Source organism: Pogoniulus pusillus, chromosome 28 (assembly GCF_015220805.1).
Source record: "Pogoniulus pusillus isolate bPogPus1 chromosome 28, bPogPus1.pri, whole genome shotgun sequence".
Lineage (NCBI taxonomy): Eukaryota > Metazoa > Chordata > Aves > Piciformes > Lybiidae > Pogoniulus > Pogoniulus pusillus.
This window is the reverse complement of record NC_087291.1, coordinates 18,371,768-18,393,390: the sequence shown is the minus strand read 5'-3', so window position 1 is coordinate 18,393,390 and position 21,623 is coordinate 18,371,768. Positions and strand designations below refer to the sequence as shown.

At 59.0% G+C, this 21,623-nt stretch overlaps 2 protein-coding genes across 3 annotated transcripts in view; one reads left to right on the top strand and one right to left on the bottom strand.

Annotated features, from left to right (window-relative positions):
* Window positions 1-16,621, bottom strand: part of CROT (carnitine O-octanoyltransferase) — a 27,007-nt gene extending 10,386 nt beyond the window's left edge. Inside the window, exons 1-6 of one of the 2 annotated variants that reach the window (XM_064166867.1) lie at window positions 16,141-16,621; window positions 6,163-6,304; window positions 3,661-3,785; window positions 2,420-2,601; window positions 1,358-1,482; window positions 336-444 (exon numbers count right to left, since the gene is read on the bottom strand). In XM_064166867.1, coding sequence (XP_064022937.1) covers window positions 336-444; window positions 1,358-1,482; window positions 2,420-2,601; window positions 3,661-3,785; window positions 6,163-6,304; window positions 16,141-16,224 — 767 coding nt within the window. In that variant the 5' untranslated portion in view covers window positions 16,225-16,621. Of the gene's footprint in view, window positions 1-335; window positions 445-1,357; window positions 1,483-2,419; window positions 2,602-3,660; window positions 3,786-6,162; window positions 6,305-7,135; window positions 7,209-16,140 lie in introns of those variants that run through there. The other variant, XM_064166868.1, reaches the window with a different exon arrangement.
* Window positions 16,564-21,623, top strand: OLAH (oleoyl-ACP hydrolase). The gene is made up of 6 exons (XM_064166874.1): window positions 16,564-16,705; window positions 17,481-17,619; window positions 18,321-18,420; window positions 19,683-19,858; window positions 20,836-20,921; window positions 21,151-21,623. The coding sequence occupies exons 1-6, from the start codon at window positions 16,576-16,578 to the stop codon at window positions 21,282-21,284; spliced, it is 765 nt and encodes a 254-aa protein (XP_064022944.1). The 5' UTR covers window positions 16,564-16,575; the 3' UTR covers window positions 21,285-21,623.

Here is a 21,623-nt window from a genome sequence, read left to right as displayed (position 1 = left end):
CAGGACAGCTTGGAGAAGGCTTAAGCAGCCCTGGGACAGCCTAGTGTGGACTGGGGCTGAAAGGGAGGATGCTACATGGGCAGAAGCTTCATAGACAATGAAGCCTCTCCATCGGCCCTCCTGTGTGAGGTTCTGTGGGCACAAGGCCACCAGGCCCCAGAGCAAGAAGCTGCCATCCACCGCGGGAGGACTTAGCCCTGAGCCTTCAGCAAGAGGAGAAGCTGCAGCCTCTCTCAGCACTAATTCTTTGGGGTGAAAGCGACAGGAAAAGGAGAAGTCTCTTTGGTAAGCAGCTGAAAGAGGACAGCTCAGTGGAAATGTGGTAGCTGGCAAACCTGAAGATCTCTGGAGGAGTCAGCAGGGTGCCCTCATGCAGGGCATCGAAGGCGAAGAGGCGGCCTCGGCACAGCACGGCCAGGTGGGATGGGCAATGCCCTTCACTCTCTGAAAAGAGACGAGAAACAGCACATGGAAAGGACACCAGAGGGCTGCAGCACCTCCCTACAGGGACAGCTGGGGCTGTGCAGCCTGGAGAAGGCTCCAGGGAGACCTCAGAGCAGTCTTCCAGAATCTGAAGAGGCTACAGGAGAGCTGAAGAGGGGCTTCTGACAAGGGCTGTGAGTGCCAGGACAACAGGGGATGGCTTTGGGCTGGGAGAGGGGAGATGGAGACTGGAGAGGAGAAGACATTCTTGACAGTGAGTGTGGGCAGACACCAGAACAGAGAGGCTGTGGCTGCCTCCTGCCTGGGGGTGTTCAAGGCCAGGCTGGATGAGGCCTGGAGCAAGCTGGGCTGTGGGACGTGTCCCTGCCCCTGGCAGGGGGTTGGAATTGGATGAACTTTAAGATCCCTTCCAACCTGAACTGCTCTTTAAAGCAAGAAGCTACCTGATCTACAACTCCTTTCTGGGCCAATGTTCAGGCCTCACTAAGAACCTACCTGATCTACAACCCCTTTCTGGGCCATTGTTCAGGCCTCACTAAGAACCTACCTGATCTACAACCCCTTTCTGGGCCAACATTTAGTCCTCACTAAACAAGACTAAAAGAAAGCTCTGCTTCAAATAGTCTGTTAGCAGCCTGCTGCCTCTCAGAACAGCCAGCCATATCCTGGGCTGATCCCCAGCTGCTTGGGCAGCAGGTGGAAGGAGAGGATTCTGCCCCCTGCCCTGCTGAGACCCCACCTGCAGTGCTGGGGCCAGCTCTGGAGCGCCCAGCACAAGGACATGGATCCTGCTCCCTTACATAAGCACTCTGATGCAGTGCATGAGGGAGGAAGTGGATGATGGCTAAAACGACCTCCCCAGCAGCCCATCCACACCGAATGCTTTGTTAATCCCCAGCTTCCATCTGGTTACCAGTTCTAAAATAACTGCTGAGGGAGTCTCTGGTAATCCCAGGAATTCTGCAAGTGGAGAAGAGCATCCGGAACTGGTTCATATCCAGCACAGCATTGCCAGATCTCTCTATGGCCACCTTCTCCCTGCAGCAAGACACCATTAAACAAGAGAGGTGATCATTGTGTGAGGAAATCAAGGCAAGGCACACACACAGCAGCAATAGAGAAAATCTCTTCAAAGCAGTTCTCTCCCCTTCAAAGTAAGGCCAAGCGTAAGGTCCTGCAGCTGGGTCTGGGCAGTCCCAAGCACAGCTCCAGGCTGGGTGGGGAATGGCTGAGAGCAGCCCTGAGAAACAGGACCTGGGGGTCTGGGCTGCAGCAAGAGCAGTGTGGGCAGCAAGGCAAGGGAGGGGATTCTGCCCCTTGGCTCTGCTCTCCTCAGACCCCACCTGCAGCCCTGGGGGCAGTTCTGCAGCCCCCAGCATAAGCAGGACATGGAACTGTTGGAGCCAGGCCAGAGGAGGCCACCAAGACGCTGAGAGGGCTGCAGCAGCTCTGCTCTGAGGACAGGCTGAGAGAGATGGGGCTGTGCAGCCTGGAGAAGGCTTCAAGAAGACCTTGGAGTGGCCTTGCAGCATCTGAAGGGGGCTACAGGAAAGCTGGGGAGGGACTATTGACAAGGTCTTGTAATGACAAGAGGAGGAGGAATGGTTTGAAGTGGCAGATAGGAGACTGAAACTGGATGTTTGGAAAGGGTTCTTTGCAGTGAGGGTAGTGAGACACTGGCACAGGTTGCCCAGGGAGGCCGTGGAGCACAGAATCAATGATCTTTGATCACGTTGGGTGATTCTGTGCTCCACAACCTCCCTGGAGGTGTTCAAGGCCAAGTTGGATGAGGCCTTGAGTGACCTGTTCTAGTGGGAGGTGTCCCTGCCAACGGCAGGGGGTTGGCACTGGCTGAGCTTTGAGGTCCCTTCCAACCTAAGCCCTTCTATGATTCTATGAACCTTTTCACTCCAAATCGATTCACTTAGCTCTGTTCTCTCCCCTTCGCAGCAGCTGTCTTGCCCTGCAGCCTCACCTTCTCAGCAGCTCCCAGTACTTCAGGGTGTGCCACAGGTTGACACAAGCTCTTTCTATCTGGGTGCCCTCCTTCGGGGGCCAGAAGTGCTCAATGTAGGTCCCAGGCCCTCCGATGTTGCAGTGGATCTGCGTCGCCAGGCGAAGGTCGAGATAGGCCACGTTCAGCCACCACTCCTCCAGCTGGAAAGCACCAAGGGCTGGCATCAGGATTTGCTTTGAGTCATCAGCTCTTCTGCACCCACCTGGCCTGCAGGCCTCCTGACAGTCTGTGCTGGTGCTGATTCAGTATTTGGGCTGGCAGCTCCCATCCAACAGAGAGGCCTGGAACAAGCTGGGCTAGAGGGTGATGTCCCTGCCCATGGCAGAGGGTCGGAACTGGATGAGCTTTAAAGGGCCCTTCCAACCCAAACCATTCAGTGACTCTACTATCAATCTATCTTTCAACACAGAATCACCCAGGCTGGCAGGGACCTCCAAGCTCATCCAGCCCAGCCTAGCACCCAGCCCTGGCCAATCACCCAGACCATGGCACTAAGTGCCCCAGCCAGGCTTGGCTTCAACACCTCCAGGCATGGAGACTCCACCACCTCCCTGGGCTGCCCATTCCAGTGCCAATCACTTTCTCTGCCAACAACTTCCTCCTGACATCCAGCCTCACATGGACCTCAATGGGTTTAGTGAGGCCACAAAATGAACACAGGGCTGGGTGCTAGGTTGGGCTGGATGAGCTTGGAGGTCTCTGCCAACTTGGCTGACTCTATGATTCTAAAACCTCTGCTACAAGAACAGGCTGAGGGAGCTGGGAGTGTGCAGCCTGCAGAGGAGAAGGCTCCAGGCAGACCTAACAGCAGCCTGCCAGCACCTGAAGGGGCTGCAAGCAGGCTGCAGAGAGACTGTTTGCAAAGGCCTGCAGGGACAGGAGCAGGGCAATGGTTTGGAATGAGAGCAGAGCAGATTGAGGCTGAAGGTGAGGAACAAGTTGTGCAGCAGAAGGCTGCTGGAGCAGTGCCACAGGCTGCCCAGGGAGGTGGTTGAGGCCCCATGTCTGGAGCTACTGAAGGTGAGGCTGGAGCAGGCTGTGAGCAAGCTGCTGTAGTAGAGGATGTCCCTGCTGAGTGCAGGGGGCTGGACTGGATGAGCTTTGGAGCTCTTTTCCAACCCATTCCAGGATCCTCTGGCTCTAGCTAGTGTTCTGAATCCCCAGCTTCCCATCAGCTCCAGGATGATGTCAATACCTACCCAATTCCTCCTGGTTTTAGCTCTCTCCAATAATTTCTGATGCAATTCCTTCCCAATCCCATTCCCAAATCTTTCAACTGTCTCCTGGGTTCTCTGATATTCTTCATCATTCAGGAAAGGCTTCACTGTAGGAAGGAAATGGTTTTGGTTTAGAGACAGCTGCATGCTGAAGTCTACTCCTGGTTTCAGACATCCCCAGGCAAGGCAGTGGCGGAAAACCCTCGACATGGATTTTTCTAGAGCGAGTGGCTGGAGGGAAAGGCCCTTTGAAAACCTGACCCTGAGTGCCTGTGTCCTGACGAGGCAGAAAATGCCTCCCAATAGACACAGATGGCAACAGATGACAGCAGCTCCTGACCACCTGCGAGACCCAACAGGTACCCAACTCCTTCAGCCAAGAAGTTTCTTCTCATCTCCAATCTAACTCTCCCCTGGCACAACCTGAGGCCACTTCCTCTCCTCCTGTCCCTTGTTCCCAGGGAGCAGAGCTCAGCCCCAGCTGGCTGCAGCCTCCTCTCAGGGAGCTGCAGAGAGCAGTGAGGTCTCTCCTCCTTCCCTGCCCAAAGCCTACCTGCAGAAGCAGATTAGTCAGAGCCCAGACAGCTCTGAGCAGCTGAGCCATGCTCAGCCCAGCTTTTCCAGTTGATTGGCTTCAGAGAAGAGCTGAACCAACAGCCACACTGACTAAAGGGAGGTGCCCTCCCACCACTGCCCACAGCAGTGACTCAAGCATGGAGCAAAGCTGGAGATGGGTAGGTTCAGGCTGGCCATGAGAAGGAAGTTCTCCACCGTGAGTGGTGAGAGCCTAGCATGGGTTGCCCAGGGAAGTGGTTGAGGCCCCATCCCTGGAGGTATTTGAGGCCAGGCTGGATGAGGCTGTGGGCAGCCTGATCTAGGGTAGGGTGTCCCTGCCCATGGCAGGGGGGCTGGAACTGGCTGATCCTTGTGGTCCCTTCCAACCCTGACTGATTCTATGATTCTATCCACAAAGGTTCATCTGGAGGGGCCTGAGCTGCTCTTCAGCAGGGCTTCCTTTCCTTCACTTGCCTTCACAGACTGAGCAAGTGCCAGGTGAAGCAATGAGAACCACCAAGTGAGTGCCTAGAACCACCACTGCATGTTGTGGCTGGAAGCCATCCCTAGGAGGGAAGACTGTGGCAGAAGAACAAGCACTGGACCAAAACATCCCCCAACCTCCAGGGACACTGAAGGACAGCAGCACTCAAGGCCAAAGTTAGATGACTTCTGTGCAAGGAATGCAAGCAGGAAGTACCTTCAGCATGGAATACCAGGGATGTGAGAAGCTATTTGCAACAAGAGAGACCAGAAAGCAAGGGCAAACTAATTAATGACCAGAGACTATCACTCCACAGAAACACCACCCACAGAATGCCAGCTTAGAAGTGATCCCAAGGATCATCTGCTCCAACCTTTCCTGGTGCAGGTGGAATTCACCTGGGAGAGGCAGCTGAGTCTGCAGAACTAAGCTGCAAAGGGCAGTTCTGCCACTGCAGGCTCACTGCAGCACAGCATCTGCACTGCAGCCAGAGGGGCTGGGGCACAGCTAACAGCACATCTCTGCTCTGCACCACACACCGCAGCATTCTGCTGCCAAAAGCATGAGGAACACCAAAGAAAGCCTCAGTTACCACCTAGGGGCCATCCCACCACACACCCAGCAGAGGGAACAGGGGGAACTGAGGATTTCTCCGCTGGGAAAGGGAAGCTTTGGAGCAAGGGAGCTGCCAAGGAGCTCTTGCTCTGTGTTAAAGGCAAGACACAAATCAGGTGTCCTGGAAAGGCAAAGCTCAGGATCTCAGAGCTCTGAAAATTATGGAGCACAAGAAAAGAGTATCGAAATAGCAGGGCATGGATCTTTGCCATCCCCAGCACATCAAAGCCTGCTGCGGCAATGAAGCACCAAGCAGTTTACAAACAGCTGGACACCTCTGCACTGATGCCTCCCAAGTTTTCCTCCTGTGATCTTCTTTACAAGGCAGGAACTACCCAAGTGAAAATTAGCCCCAAACCACCCACCTCTGCCTTGTCCTGCTGCTGGAGTTAGTGGCACTGGTAAGAAAGAACAGTGTGTATGGAAAAGGGAAACAGCTCTCTTTGTTAATAAAGAGCCTGGGCAAACGCAGGCAGAAGCAAGGACAGCAATTAGTAAGCACCACGAAATCTGTAGCTGGAGAAATATCTTTAATGAGACCAGCTGGTATGGCTAAAGCAAACCAACAACCCTGTGGGGAACAGAACTCAAACCCAGAACACTCAAACCAAAGAAGTGAACCTTCTGACATGCTCAGCTCCCTCGAGGTGAGGCAAAGAGGGGCAGAATGGAGACTTCCACTCAGGATGCTCTGGGCTTCCGAATCTGAAAAAGCCTTTTTGGCCTCTAAACCTGCCTGGCTCCCCCAGCCCGAAGCCACCAGCTGGTGCAAGCTCTGTGCACCACAAGTGCCTGCAGATGTACACCACGCTCCGAGACGAAGGCATTACCTGCCTCAAGGTATTTACTCAGGGATTCATCAAGAGGAGGCACCGGCAGGGAAGGCAGAGAATCCTGGTACTGAAAGGTTGTCTCCTCAGAGGTCTCCAGCACTTGCTTCTCCATGACGCAGCTCTGCACAGTCCAGGCAGCCTGTTAAGGAAGCTGAGGTTAGGTGACTCAGAGGCACGGCCCGCACTGGGCTGGAAGGGACCCTCAAAGCTCCTCTTGTCCAACCCCCACGCCGCACTCAGCAGAGTCACCTCCAGCGAGCTCAGGCTGCCCAGGGCCGCGCCGAGTCCGACCTCGAATGCCTGCGGGGATGGGACCTCAGCCACCTCCTCGGGCAGCCTGTGCCGGCGCCTCCCCACGCTCACCGTGCCCCCGAACCAGCCGAACCAGGGAGTGCTGCTCGGCCTGGAGCCGCGGGAGGCACCCAGGCAGCACGGGAAGGCTGTGACCGCGGCTGCCGCAGCTCCCTGCGGGGACATCGGCCCGAGGCCTGCCGCCCTCCGTGCCCGCAGCGCCGGCACCCCGCAGCGCCGGCACCCCGCAGCGCCGGCACCCCGCAGCGCCGGCACCCCGCAGCGCCGGCACCCCGCAGCGCCGGCACCCCGCAGCGCCGGCACCCCGCCGCCCGGGGCTCAGCTGGGGCAGGGCCCCCCCGCCGCAGCTCGCTGCCCCCACGGGCGCAGACCCGGGCCCCGGCCCTGCCTCCCGCATTACCCCAACCCCGCCTGGCCGAGCGGGGCCCCAGGCCGGACAGGGCCGAGCGGGGCCCGGAGCCGCCGCCGCACCGCTGCGGTACTTCGCGCAGCTCGGGCCGGCGCCGGGGGCTGCCCCAGGGAGGCTCAGGTGGACGCGGCCGGGCGCTGGGGGAAGCAAACAGCCGAGCCGAGCGGCCCGCACGCCCCTGCCCCGGCGCCCCCCGAGCCGAGCGGCAGCGCAGGCGGAGGGCACCCCCGCTCCCGGGGCAGCGCTTACCCTGGCCCGGAGCCGCCGCCGCTGCCCGCTCGCCGCCTTCGCCTCTGCCCCACTTCCAGGCGGCCCCGGAAGCCGGGCGGGGCGGCGGGAGGCGGCGGGGCGGGACGGCGAGAGGCGCTGCCGGGGGCAGGGCTGCCGGGGGCAGGGCGCTGCGCTGGGGCAGCCCCGGCCTGTGCCCGCAGCGACGGGCAGGAGCCCTCCCGGGCTGGCGGCGCCGGCTGCTCCCGGCGGCTCCCGGCCCCTCGGCGCCGTGGGTCGGGAAGCGCTCGGGAGTCTGCGAGGGCTTTCGGGGTGCGGGGCTGGAGGGCTGTGTGCTGCCTGTGCCAGAGGTGTGATGGGCAGCTCCTGGCACTCGGCAAGCCGCGATCGCCAGCAGCGAGCCTGGGCGGGGGTCCCGAGCAGTGCCAGCGCCCCGGGGCCGATGCCTCACGGCATGGCTCTGGGTGGCAGTGCCCTCCGAGCTCACCCAGCCCAGCCGTGCTCTGGCTCTGCCAAGGCTGGGGCTGAGCCACGGCCCTCAGCACCGCAGCTCTGCCTCTGGGAACACCTGCAGGGATGGGCACTCAGCCACCTGCCTGTGCCAGGCTCTGAGAGCCCTTTCACTCCAGAAGTTTCCTCTCATGTCCAACTTGACCCTCCCCTGGGGCAGCCTGAAGCCATTTCCCCTCCTGCTATCACTTGTACGGAGGGAGCAGAGCCCAAGCCCAGCAGGCTGCAGCCTCCTCTCGGGCAGGCGTAGAGCACCAGAAGGTCTCCCCTCAGCCTCCTTTCCTCCAGGCTGAGCCCCCCCAGGCCCCCCCAGCTGCCCCTCACTGCCTGCTGACAGACCACTTGTGCTGGACGAGCAATCTGAGGGCTACCCAGTGCCCCTTGCCATGCCCAAAGAGCTTTCTGCTCTCGGAGGCAGTTGCCAGGACTGTCCTGTGGCTTGCTGAAGGGCTCTGTGCCACTTACCTCCGTGGGTGGGCAACGTGCTACGGCTCAGCCAGAGACCTCCTCCTCCCTGTTACTGGGGCACCTGGGCTGCTCTGGGGCACCTTAGCTGCTCTGGGCACCTGGGCTGCTCTGGTACACCTTAGCTGCCCTGGTACACCTTAGCTGCTCTGGGACACCTTAGCTGCTCTGGGGCACCTTAGCTGCCCTGGTACACCTTAGCTGCTCTGGTACACCTTAGCTGCCCTGGTACACCTTAGCTGCTCTGGTACACCTTAGCTGCTCTGGTACACCTTAGCTGCTCTGGGGCACCTGGGCTGCTCTGGTACACCTTAGCTGCTCTGGGACGCCTGGGCTGCTCTGGTACACCTTAGCTGCCCTGGTACACCTTAGCTGCTCTGGGGCACCTGGGCTGCTCTGGTACACCTTAGCTGCTCTGGTACACCTTAGCTGCTCTGGGGCACCTGGGCTGCTCTGGTACACCTTAGCTGCTCTGGTACACCTTAGCTGCTCTGGTACACCTTAGCTGCTCTGGGGCACCTGGGCTGCCCTGGTACACCTTAGCTGCTCTGGTACACCTTAGCTGCTCTGGTACACCTTAGCTGCTCTGGGACACCTGGGCTGCTCTGGTACACCTTAGCTGCTCTGGGGCACCTGGGCTGCTCTGGTACACCTTAGCTGCCCTGGTACACCTTAGCTGCTCTGGGACGCCTGGGCTGCTCTGGTACACCTTAGCTGCTCTGGTACACCTTAGCTGCCCTGGTACACCTTAGCTGCTCTGGGGCACCTGGGCTGCTCTGGTACACCTTAGCTGCTCTGGTACACCTTAGCTGCCCTGGTACACCTTAGCTGCTCTGGGGCACCTGGGCTGCTCTGGTACACCTTAGCTGCTCTGGGACGCCTGGGCTGCTCTGGTACACCTTAGCTGCTCTGGGGCACCTGGGCTGCTCTGGGACACCTTAGCTGCTCTGGGGCACCTGGGCTGCTCTGGTACACCTTAGCTGCTCTGGGGCACCTGGGCTGCTCTGGGACACCTTAGCTGCTCTGGGACGCCTGGGCTGCTCTGGGACACCTGGGCTGCTCTGGTACACCTTAGCTGCTCTGGGACACCTGGGCTGCTCTGGTACACCTTAGCTGCTCTGGTACACCTGGGCTGCTCTGGTACACCTTAGCTGCTCTGGGACACCTGGGCTGCTCTGGTACACCTTAGCTGCTCTGGGACACCTGGGCTGCTCTGGTACACCTTAGCTGCTCTGGGACACCTGGGCTGCTCTGGAGAGCTCCTGTGCCCCCGGGACACCCTTGCAGAAAGACTGGCAGCTCAGAGGGGTCATGAAGTAGGAAAAGCAGCTGGAGGTGACCTTCTGCCTTGTGCAGCCCCCAGCCAGAGGCACTGCACTGGGACCAGCCTTGAGGATGTAGCCTGATGCCTGCTGTGCTGGTTTGAGGCTAATTGGAACATTTTAGCAAGAGAACATAGATGATAGGCTGTGAAAAGGTGTCTGCTGCACTGACAGGCTTGCTGGGATGGATAACAGCAGGGACACAGACACAGATAAGGCACTCTGTGTGTCTCTGTCTCTCAGAGTAGGTATTTCCCTTCTGCCTGGATCTGTGTAACCCAACTAACCCTCCTGCTCCTGCCCCCTTGCTGGTCCTCCCAGCTCACCTTGCATGTAAGGCAGGCTCTGGGATAAGGTAGAGGGGTGGGAAGCAGGTGGAAGGGTGGTTGTGAGCCCCTCCTGGGCACTGGCTGCTGGGAGGGCTGCTGTGTCTCTGTATGGCTTTTAGCTGTACCTGTGCTGTGTTGCAGAGACCTGCCTGGGATCTGTGCTGAGCTGTGAGCTTCATCCTTAATTCCCAGACACCTCAGTCTAGCCTGGGTGATTTCATAAGAGTGGGAGGGTGGGTAACTCCCAAACCATCACAGCTGCCATCACTGCCTCCAGACTGGCACCTACAGAAGCCCTGTGCCCCCCTCACCTTGCTGCAAACCAGACTCTGGCTGCCATCCCTGCCAGCCTTCCCCTTCCCCCGCGGGGGCTGCAGGCTTCGGATCCCTGTGGCACTCCCTTTCACCAAGGCTTCCTGGCACACCCTGCTTTCATTCTAGAGGTGTGCTTGAGCCTTCCCAGGTGGGTCCACAGGCAGCTCAGAGACTGAAATGGAGGGAGGGCAGCCACAGCTGCAGCTAAAAACGAACTAACAGCCTGTGAGAGGAGCAGAAGTGTATTGTGAGCCTGAAAGAAAGAGGGCAAGGAACCAGGAGGTTGGAGCAGTTGTTGCTCTGGTTGGCAGAGAAGTTGTAGAGGAGGCTCCAAGCATGGAAGTGTTCAGAGGCAGGTTGGCTGGGGCCTTGAGCAAGCACAGGAGCACAGCTGGCACAGGTGCTGTGAAAGCAAAGCAGCCAAACTGTTCATCTGCTGACCTGCTGCTCAGTCCTACTCTGCTGTTCCTAAGAGGAAAGTGAGGCCAGATGAGGCCACAAAGGTGCTCCCAGGGCTGCAGCAGCTCTGCCCTGAGCACAGGCTGAGGGAGCTGGGGGGGTGCAGCCTGCAGAGGAGAAGGCTCCAGGGGCACCTCAGAGCTGCTGCCAGTGCCTGAAGGCATCCTGCAGGAAGGCTGCAGAGGGACTTGTGCTGAGGGGCTCTGAGCCAGGCCAAGGGGAAGGGTTTGGAGCTGAGGCAGAGCAGGGGGAGAGTGGAGCTGAAGGAGAGGTTCTGCAGTAGGAGCAGTGGAGAGATCAAGACAGTGTAGAATTCATCTGCCTTTTGGGGTTTTTTAGCACTGCTGCCTTACAAACAAGAAAAAGGCCCCAAAAGGGACCCAAAGCATTACCCAGCCACTGACTTCCAGTCAACCCAGGATCAGCTGAATGCATGCCAAAGGTGATTCTTTATTCCTGCAGCAGTTCCTGCTTGTCTGGGGCTATGTTTGTTTCCCCCCGCGGGTGTAAATGAGCCCCGCTGGAGGCTGCCTCAAACCAGTAAGGCAGACTCTGCAGGTTTGGTTTGTTCCTCTGGCAGCTGCCCTGGGTGAGCACGCACACACTTGTGTGTCTCTTGTACACCCAGAGCTTGGGCTCTGCCTGCCAGCTCGACCCTCCCCTGCCCAGCTGCTTTAAGTGGCTCAAAGCTTGCCAGAGAGTGGTGGGAGAAGGCCTCTGTCCTCAGCAGGAGGACGCTGGAGCTGGGTGGCATCAGCTGGCTGAGGTGGGCAATGACTGACCTGTGGCAGCAGAGTTCTCAGCTTGCTATAAGCTGCTGTGACTCCAGAGCTGGGCCCTGGCCAGTACTGACAAGTGGCTGGGGCAGAAGTCTATGGCCTGAGCAGCAGAGACCTTCCTGCCAGCGGGGCCAGACCCAGCAGACCTGCACCTCAGCTACAGCTTGTGCTGCAGCTGCCCTCTGCACCTGGCAGCTCCTATTTGCCCTCCCCACAGACCTGGCAACAAAACAAGGCTTGTCCTGTGGCCACTACTGCAGCCAGAGCTGCCTCACTGCTCCTAGCTTCAGCTTCCAGAAGCATCCTAACTGCTGGGGCTGCCACCTGGCACACCCCTTTGGACGCTGTGTGTTGAGCCCTGATGCCTTCTGCAGGTCCTTTGTGCACAGCGAGCATCAAGGACACAGTGAGAGGCCAAGGAGCAGTGGATGGAAGCTGCAGCACAGGAGGTTCCAGCTCAGCACAAGGGGGAACTTCTTGCCTGGAAGGGTCCCAGAGCCTGGCACAGGCTGCCCAGAGAGGCTGTGGAGTCTCCTTCTCTGGAGCCTTTCCAGGCCTGTCTGGATGTGTTCCTGTGTGCCCTGAGCTAGATTGGATGGTCCTGCTCTGGGAGGGGGTTGGACTGGATGATCTCTTTGGGTCCCTTCCAACCCCTGGCATGCTGTGAACCTGTGAATAAATGGCCTCAGATCCAGGTCTCAGATCCCACCCAGATCCCACACTGGGATAGAAGGAGACTGCAGTGAGCTCAGGAGGTCCTGCTGGAGGTTAGTCTGAACCAGCCCGTGCTCAACAGCAGGAGATGGGGATGGAGCTGAGCAGAGAGGAGCTGCCAGGGAGGAGCTTTGTCCTCTTCGAGGATGAAGACCCAGGGTGCAAAGCAAGCTCTCAGCATGGCTGCTCTCCTGTGAGCCAGTCGTGCGGGACAACCAACCCACCTGCCCCCTGCTTACAGCCTCTCAGGGCAGAGCCTCTGGGTTAAGGCTCCTGAACCCAGACCACAGCCACCTGGGCTGATTTCCCCAGGCTCTTGGCAAGAGGGTTGCAAAGTAACTCCTGTGAGCAGCTTGGCTTCTGGTTTCACCAGAGAGCTGCCACAGCCTGGCTGCTGCCTCTGCTTGTCCAGTACCTCATGACTCTTGTGCAAGGTGCTGCTTTGGCTGCCTGCTCAGCTGCTGCTGCTGCTGCCACGCTGGGCCTGGCAGAGGGGAGCCACCTTGCTGTGGTCAGAGAAACTCCTCCTCACCCTCCCAGGTGCCCTTCCCAGCAGCGGCCAGGCCTGGCGCTGCCAGCTGAGGCACACCAGCAGGTGCAGGAACCTGTGCAGGCAGTCTCCCGCGGGCACAGACCCCAGCCCCTCCCGGCAGAGCCTGCACGGAGCCCTGGGGCAGGGGCAGCGGCGAGCCCTGGGCGGTGGCGATGCCCTGCAGCAGCAGTGCCCATCTGCAGACTGCAGCCTCATGTCAGGGCATGCTGCTGCCTCCCTGGGGCCACAGGACTGGAGAGTCTCGGGTGGCTTCAGACCTCTGCCCTGTGCTGCCAGCTCCTGGAGGAGCAGATGCTGCTGCAACAGGGAGCCTGAGGGCGGTGGGGAGAGCAGAAAGCAGGTGGTGTGCCCCAGGGAGGGCAGGAGGCCCTGGGAGGTTGCTGTCCAGGACATCAAACCCTCACTCCAGCACTAGAGCCTCCACCAGAGAGGTGAGGATCAGGAAGCAGGCAGCAAAGTGCCTGAGAGGTGCTTGCTGCACCAAAGCTGCCTCTACAGCTGAGCCTCGGGCTCTGCCCAGGGGCTGGGCTTTGAACGGCAGTGACCCAGCACAGCAATTGTCTGCACCTGGCAGACCCTCAGGGCTGCCCACCCAAAAGCCAAACCAGGGCACGGAGTACAGAGCAAGGCAACATCTCCCCAGCCCTTGCTGCTCCTGGCCAGGAGGGCAGAACTCGTGCTGTGGAAGGTGGTGGGTTTGGTTACACTGCAGAGAGCTGGCAGTGCCCCCCTGCTGCTGCACTGACTGCACAGTGCCGGATGCCCTGAGCCCTGCTGGCACTGGGAGTCAGCAGCTCTCTGGAAGGCACACGCTGTGAGGAACAAGTTAAGGAGCACCTCTGAGTCACTGAAGGTGCTTTTAGGTGTCCTGCAGCACTGCCCTGCCCTTTGCTTTGCTGTCACAGAGTGGCTTTGGCTTGGAAGGAACCTCAGAGCTCATCCAGTGCCAGCCCCTGCCATGGGCAGGGACAGCTCCCACCAGCACATCTTGCTCAGGGCCTCATCCAGCCTGGCCTTGAGCACCTCCAGGGAGGGGACAGCCACAGCCTGCCTGGGCAGCCTGTGCCAGTGTCTGCCCAGCCTCACTGCCAAGAATCTCTTCCTCATCTCCACTCTCCTCTCTCCCAGCTCAAAGCCATAGTCCCTTCTCCTGGCACTCCCAGCCCTTGTCAGAAGTCCCTCAAGTCCCTCCTCAGCTTTCTTCAAGTACCTGGGGCCTCCTTGGACCTCCCTCCCTGTGCCTATCCTGCCATGGCCTCTGCCTTGTCCTGGCCATGACACCCACACACTTCAAGCCTAAGGTTGATGTGGCACAGCTCCTCCACTCATTTCACACCTTGGTTTGGTGTGGCACAGCTCCTCCACTCATTCCACACCTTGGTTTGGTATGGCACAGCTGCCCCATGCATTTCAAGGCCAAGGCTGATGGGTCACACCTTCCCTCTGCTGCTGCCAAGCGCTGTGTCACCCCTGGCACATGACTCCTGTCTGCCTTTGGGATGCTGTGCCTCAGTCCCTGCCAGCCCTCCAGGCTGTGGGCTCCTCCCTCCAGCCTGCAGAAGCCATAAAAGCTGAGGCTGTGCCACCCAGCCACACACCCCCTCCTCTCCTGCTGCCTTTGCTTCTCCAGCTGCTGCCAGCCACAGGTCCCAGCTCCTGCTGCTCGCTGCGGAGCCCCCTGGGCTGGCTCTGCTGGCACCGGTGGCTTCCCACCACTCAGGTATTTGTGGCTAAATTCAGGTAGGTGGTGATGGACTCAAGCTGCCTGAGGGGAAGGTTCCCAGTGGCTGCTGTCTCTGAGCAGCTCAAGGACTCGGGCCAAAGAGGCTTCTTTGGCTCCTGGAAAATTCTGTCTCGCCTCAGGAAGCAGTCTGAGGAGGGGTTTGGGTGTCCTGTCTGACTGCCAGGTGCCAGCTCTGCCATCGAGACGTGTGGGCTTTGGACCTGTCTGTGGCCATGGCACTCCTGCTGCTGAGGCCAAAGAATCTGCCCAGAGCAACTGGTCCCACCACCCCTCAGCTGAGGGGGGTGATAGATGCTTCTTACCTTTCCCATAGGAAGTGGCCTGAAGCTGTGCCAGGGGAGGGGTAGGTTGGAGGTGAGGGAAAAGGTCTTTGCTGCACGTGGTGGTTTGAGGGGTTCCAGGTTATTCCAAGCCCCATGAGAGAACTGCAGAGGCCAAGATCCACCCAAGGGGATAAACTGGATGGAGTGGTCAGGGACTGGCAGAGGCTGCCCAGGGAGGTGGTGGAGTCCCCATCCCTGGAGGTGCCCCAGAAAGCTGTGGCCATGGCACTGTGGTCCAGTGCCTGTGGTGGGCTGGGCTGCTGGCTGGGCTGGGTGGCCTCAGAGGGCTCTGCCAGCCCAAACACTTCTGTCACTTAGCAAATGCTGTCACAGCTCCCAACTGGAGCCTGTGTGAGAAGCAGGACACTGGCACAGCAAGGTTTTGCTCTGCCTTGCCCATATGGTGTGGGTTGAGGCTGGCAGGAGCACCTCTGTGCAGCAAGGGACAGTGTGTGGGCACAGCAGGCAGCGCCTGCCTGCCCCGAGCTGTGTGCCAGGCAACACCCACTGCCAGCTGCAGCGCCTTGGGGGTGCAGCTGTGCTGCTCCCTACCCCCAGCTGCTGCTTTTAAAGGCTTGATTTAAGCAGCAGGTGAGAGTTAGTGGAATGCTTGCAGAAAGCCTTTCCTGGCTGTCTCATTCTGGCAGCGTTGCTGCTCCTTGGCCTCCCCCAGCTCTTTGTGGAGGCTGCGATGGCCTCGGGGGCTCCTGCCAGAGCCCATCCTGACAGCCTCAGCGCCTGCACCCACAGACCTCAGCAGCAGGACTCCAGCACACACCCAGTGACAGCCCCAGCGCGGCTGCGGTGGGAGGGGGCTCCAAAGCTCAGCAGGGACCTCCTGCACCAGAGCAGCTTGCTCAGAGCCTGCTCCAGCCCCACCTGGAGTATCTGCAGGGGTGAGGCCTCAACCACCTCCCTGGGCAGCCTGTGGCACTGCTCCAGCAGCCTCCTGGTAAAGAACCCAACAGAACCAGAGCGGTTTGTGCTGGGAGGGACCTGCAGAGGTCATCCAGTCCAGCCCCAAGGGTGAGGGAATGGAGTGAAGCCTGAGGAAGGCAGGCTGAGAGTGGAGATTAGGAAGACAGTGAGGGTGGGGAGCCCAGAGCTGGGCAGGGGGGGCCCAGAGCTGGGCAGGGGGGCAGAGGCTCTGCCATAGGAGCGGTACCTGAGCAGGCCTTGTCCTGTCGTGGAGGAGCTGGCAGGGAGCGTGGGAGCGGGGCTCAGGAATGCCCCCGGGCAGATGCTGGGGTGCAGCCTCCTCTGCCCTTGCCATGCTGTGCCCTGTGGCCACCACGGGAGGCTGCGGGAGCTGGCCTGGAGCCGATTCCCCACGCAGCAGAGAGCAGAGCTGCGCAGCTCCCCGCAGAGGCTGGCAGAGGTGCCAGCTGTGCCAGCTGCTCACAGGCACTGAAGGGGAGGGCTGGAGAACTGCAAGGAAGAGAATTTCCCAGGTGTTTCCCCTAGAGAAACTGCACCCAGAGATCCACCTTCCCCTGACAGAACTGCTCCTTACCTTCTCTAGCTCTTTCGAAGGACCTTGTAAGCTTGTGCCTGCTCTGCCAGCCTGTAGGTCTGGGTGGCCACCCTGAGACCCCATCTCCAGTGCTGCTGCCCAGGGAACTGCTGCAGCCCCCAGCCCTGCAGGTGTTCCAGAAAGGTGTGACCGTGGCACTGGGGCCGTGGCTTGGTGGTTGTGGTGGGGTTGGGTTGCTGCTTGGGCTGGATGGCCTCAGAGGGCAATCCCATGGCTCTATGACTCAGACCAAGGCTGCTGCCCAAGCCCATGCCTGCTTTGCACTGGTGCCTGAAGTGTGCCTCATGTCTGGTGCTCTGGTGCCACACTGGTGACAAAGTCCTGCAGCCCTTCAGGTGAGGCTGGATTCACTCTGCTGCTGCTGCACCCGAGGGCTCCTGTCCTTGATCCATGTTCTCTTGGCTCTCTTTAGGCATGGAGAAGCTGATTGCTTGTCCATACAAACGCCCAAATGCCCTCTGTAGGCTGATTTGCTTCCCGTGGGCTGGAGGTGGAACTTCTGCACTTGCTCAATGGGGCAGACTCTTCAGCAGCTCCACTGAAGGTGAGAGGAGGAGGGCAGGAGAGCTGCTGAGTGGCGCTGGCTGCTGGGGGGTACTGCAAGTGTGGTCCAGAAGGGAGGCCCCACAGGTTTCTAGCAGTGCTGACATGTAGCTTGGTGCCCAGGGACTGCTGCCAGGCTCCAGAAGCACTCCAAAGGTTGGTTGCTGACCCAAGGCTGCTTTCCATGGAGACCTTCCACAAAGGGCAAACAAGGAGGTGGCATTTCCAGACAGCCCTGCAGCCATCTGTGTGCTGACTGCCAGCAGCTGCTCCAGGCACATTTTCCTGCCAATTTTAACCAAAAATGGCCTTTGGGTCCCTGGAACCACCTCCTACAAAGTCCTAAGGAGGTAGCCCAGGAGTGCAGGCACAGATGAATGCAGGCAGGGTGCACGACTGGAACAGGCTGCCCTTGAGAGGGGCATTTTGCACAGCTCTGATGGCTGCTGCCAGGGCTTCACCTCAGGTCAGTGACACCAGGACAGGCACTCTGCAACCTCAGCTGAGATACAGACCTGGTGGATTTCTGGCCCAAGGCACTCAGCAGCCAGATCAATCACTGGAGGGGGCAACATCTGTGTAAAGGGAGGGATGGGCACCCAGTGCCCCAGGGCACCAAACCAGCAGCAGCAACAGCAAGGAGCCTGCAGCAGCTGTGAGGATGGAGTTCAATAATCTACACACCCTGCAGAAGAGGTGAAAGCCACAAGGACATGAGTGCTGGCACTCAGGTCAGCTCTTGTCCCTCCCCTCTCCTCCCCTCCTGTCTCCTGCAGTGTACTCGGTGAGGTTCCCTGGCAGAGAGAGCCGCCTGCAGGAGCCCTTTGCGGCGGACATGGCGAGCCTGGTCACCGAGATCACAACTGCTCTGCTCCAGGAGCTGCAGGAGAAGCCATTTGCCTTTTTTGGCCACAGGTACAAAGGGTCATAAAGCATAGGGAGCTCACCTAGGCCCAGGGAGCTCTTACTGCAAGGTAAGGGGAGAGGACAATTAGGAGAGGCTTAAAAGGGTCTGATCTGTAAGACTAGGCTGGAGAGGAATGCACTTCATGGCAGGCAGTTCAGAGCTGTCCTAGGAGGACAGGCTGAGGGAGCTGGGGGTGTGCAGCCTGCAGAGGAGAAGGCTCCAGGCAGACCTAACAGCAGCCTGCCAGCACCTGCAGGGGCTGCAAGCAGGCTGCAGAGGGACTGTTTGCAAAGGCCTGCAGGGACAGGACCAGGGCAATGGTTTGGAATGAGAGCAGAGCAGATTGAGACTGGAGGTGAGGAACAAGTTGTGCAGCAGGAGGCTGCTGGAGCACTGCCACAGGCTGCCCAGGGAGGTGGTTGAGGCCCCATGGCTGGAGCTCTTGAAGGTGAGGCTGGAGCAGGCTGTGAGCAAGCTGCTGTAGTGGAGGATGTCCCTGCTGAGTGCATTGGAACTGGATGATCTTGAAGGTCCAACCCAACCTTTCTGGGATCCTATGAAGCAAAGAAGATACCAAATCTCCAAATGCCTTTCTGGCCCAGTGTTAGTCCTTAGTGCAGGCAGCCTTTAGGCCTGAAGCTCTGTTTCCATCCCCAGCTTTCACACATGGCTCTTGCTTACTTTGCTTTCATGTCTCTTTTCTCTCCAGTTTTGGATCTTACATCAGCTTTGCAGTTGCACTGCAGCTGAAAGAGAAGCATGGACTGGAGCCCTTCCACCTGTTTGTGTCAGGGGCACATGCCCCAAACGTGAGTTGCAGCTTTGCTGGCTGTGCAGGCTCAGCAGTGCATCGATAGCAGGAGCCGCCTGGCGCGGGGGGCGCGGGCGCAAAGCAAGCCTCGCCTTGGCAGAGGTGCATGGGAGCCTGGGGGGCTCCAAGGGCACGGGTGGGGGTGGAGAATCTCAGCTGCCTTGGCTAGGGGGGAACAGTCTCCAGGCTCCCTCAGCTCCTGCTGCCCTTGGGAGCACTGCAGCATTGGCTGTGGCTTTGGCTTGGTGCTAAGAGCAATCAGAGCAAGCTGCAGGGTGCCACTGCTGGCTCTGTGCCCTGGGCTGACTGTGCTAACCTCACCCTCGCCACCCTGCAGCAGAGCTGAAGCTTCATTTCTTGCCCTCCTCAACCTTCATTGGCTTCCTGGAATGCTCAGAGCTCATAGGATCCCAGAATGGGCTGACTTGGAAGCGACCTTCAGGATCATCCAGCCCCAGCCCCCTGCCATGGCAGGGACAGCTCCCCCCAGCACAGCTTGCTCCAAGCCTCATCCAGCCTGGCCCTGAACACCTCCAGGGAGGGGGCAGCCACAGCCTCCCTGGGCAGCCTGTGCCAGTGTCTGCCCAGCCTCACTGCCAAGAATTTCTTCCTCATCTCCACTCTCCATCTCCCCTCTCCCAGCTCACAGCCGTTGTCCATTGTCCTGGCACTCCCAGCCCTTGTCGAAAGTCCCTCTGCAGCCTTCTTGTAGCCCCCTTCAGGTCCTGGCAGGCTGCTGTGAGATCTGCCTGCAGCCTTCTCTTCTCCAGGCTGAACAATCCCAACACTCCCAGCCTGAGCTTCTGCAGCTCCTGCTACTCTTAGGATAAGAGCAGTGAAATGGCTTCTCCCCACTCCTCCTTTCCTCTTCCTGTTCTCCTCCTGAGGCTTCTTAGCCACCCTGAGTGAAGCAAGGCCCTGTCACTCCTGCACAGGGGCTCCCTCGGCTGTGCCCTCCAGCGGGCAGTGCCCACTGCCAGGCTTTGCTTCCTCTTCAGTATTCCACTGGTTGTGTTTCAATAGGAAGGGAACAGAGGTCAGCAAATGGACATTTGCCTGGGGAAGGTTCAGCCCCTGGGGGTACCTTACTGGCCACAAGCTGCTAACAGTCTGCTAAGGCTTGCCAAGAAGCACTCTGGGTGCTAAGGCATCAGGCAGTTTGGGCTGCAGCCAGACAATCACTGCACGGTTTGCAGTGTACTCATCACTGCAGCCACTCTGGGGTGCCTGTTCTGTGACACACCTGATCTCTCTGCACAGTCTGAGGCACTGCTTCCCATCAAGAGCATCCCAATACATGACACAGCAGATGAAGACATTCTGAAGTACATAGCAATCCTGGGAGGAACTCCCTCTGAGCTGCTGCAAAGTGAGGACATGAAGAAACATCTGATCCAGACCTTCAGAGAGGACCTCAGAGTTCTTCAGACCTTCTCGTGAGTTGGCAGCTTTCTGTGCCAGTTGCCTCCCCTCTGACCAGCTCAGGTTTCCTTTCTGCTCTGTGCCTTGCTCTCCCCTCTGCTCACAGCCCGTGGGGCAGCTTTCTCCCTGCGCTGCCTCCCTGGGCAGCCTGGGCCAGGCTCTCACCACCCTCACACTCAACAACTTCTGCCTCAGCTCCACTCTCCCCCTGCTCTGCCTCAGCTCCAAACCATTGCCCTTGGCCTGGCTCAGAGCCCCTCAGCACAAGTCCCTCTGCAGCCTTCCTGCAGGATGCCTTCAGGCACTGGCAGCAGCTCTGAGGTGCCCCTGGAGCCTTCTCCTCTGCAGGCTGCACCCCCCCAGCTCCCTCAGCCTGTGCTCAGCCCTGGGAGCACCTTTGTGGCCTCCTCTGGCCTCACTCCACAGCTCTGTGTCCTTCTGCTGCTGGGGACAGCAGCACTGGAGGCAGGATTGGAGGTGAGGTCTGAGCAGAGCCAAAGGGCACAATCCCCTCTCCTGCCCTGCTGACAGATGATGCTTCAGGCTCACTGCATTCTGCCTGCTGATCCAAGACCTCTTAGCCTGAGTGGGCTGGCAAAGTCCCTGTGTCCAAGCTTCCAGAGAGCTGCTGGGGCTGCTTCTGCCCCACACAGCAGCCCAGGTGCTGAGGGCTGAAGGCTTCCTCCCCTGCCACAGGGCACTTCTGGCCATAGCAGCCCAAGACTGGTGAGACCCAGAAAGATGAGAACTTGAGGAGCAGCAGCCAGCATGGTCCCTCAGTGCAGGGAGGGCCTCACTGCAGGCTGAAGCTCTGCTTCCCCTACCTATTGGCAGCTCTTTAAAGCTGCAGAGCTACTTGCAGCAGGGTCAGGAGCTAAGAGTCTTGCAGCAGCTGCTCCTGATGGACAGAATCAAATTCCTGTGGGGTCTGTGAGGAGGAAGGCAAATCTCAGTGCCTCAAGGAAAATGTCACTGCTGCCTCTCTTCACAGCTTTGAGAAGGCAGAGAGGAAGACTCCCCTCTCCTGTGACATCACCTGCTTCAATGGCTCTGAGGACAAGCCCTATGATCTAACAGGTACTTTGCTTCCTCTCCCTCTTGTTAGAATGGGTTCCTGGAGAGGTCACTGCAGTCCTTTACCTCCTGAAATCCTGCACAGAAGTTTCAGTCTCAACCCAATAAGCTGATGTGGGCCTGAAAATCATCATTACAGAACAACATGGAAATAGTTGACGTAAAATGAGCTCCCTCCCAGCTACCATTTCAAAGTGTGTGCCCCCCTCAGCTGCCATTTCATCTCTTTCAGCTTGGCCTGAGCTGACAAGTGGAGACACCTCCTGCTACCAGCTCCCTGGAGGGCACTTCTACCTGCTGGAGCCCTCCAACGAGATCTTCCTGACCAAGCACATCACCAGATGCATCGAGAACGCAGGGCTCTGAGCAGTGCCCTGCCCTCCACAGGCCTCAGCTCCTCACAACAAGTCTGTAACCTGCATGTAGTCATAGACCCATAGGATGCTTTGGGCTGGAAGGGGTCTTGAAAGCTCCTCGGCTCAAGACCAACCTCCTGCAGCCAGCAGGGACAGCTGCAGCTAGAGCAGGTTGCTCAGAGCCCCAAGCAACCTGACCTGGGCTGGTGCCACGGATGGGGCAGCTCCCTCCTCTCTGGGCAGCCTGAGCCAGGGTCTCCTCACCCCCACTGTAAAAACTGCCTCCCTTCTCTGCAGTGCCAGCATCCTCTCTTCTAGTTCAGACCATCACCCTTTGTCCTGCCACAAC

Bases quoted from the DNA above. Each gene is read 5' to 3' on its own strand.
- OLAH (XM_064166874.1), top strand. From the start codon at position 16,576: ATGGAGAAGCTGATTGCTTGTCCATACAAACGCCCAAATGCCCTCTGT. The intron at 16,706-17,480 runs GTGAGAGGAGGA...TGTCTCCTGCAG, and splicing joins CTTCAGCAGCTCCACTGAAG to TGTACTCGGTGAGGTTCCCT. The intron at 17,620-18,320 runs GTACAAAGGGTC...TTTTCTCTCCAG, and splicing joins TTTGCCTTTTTTGGCCACAG to TTTTGGATCTTACATCAGCT.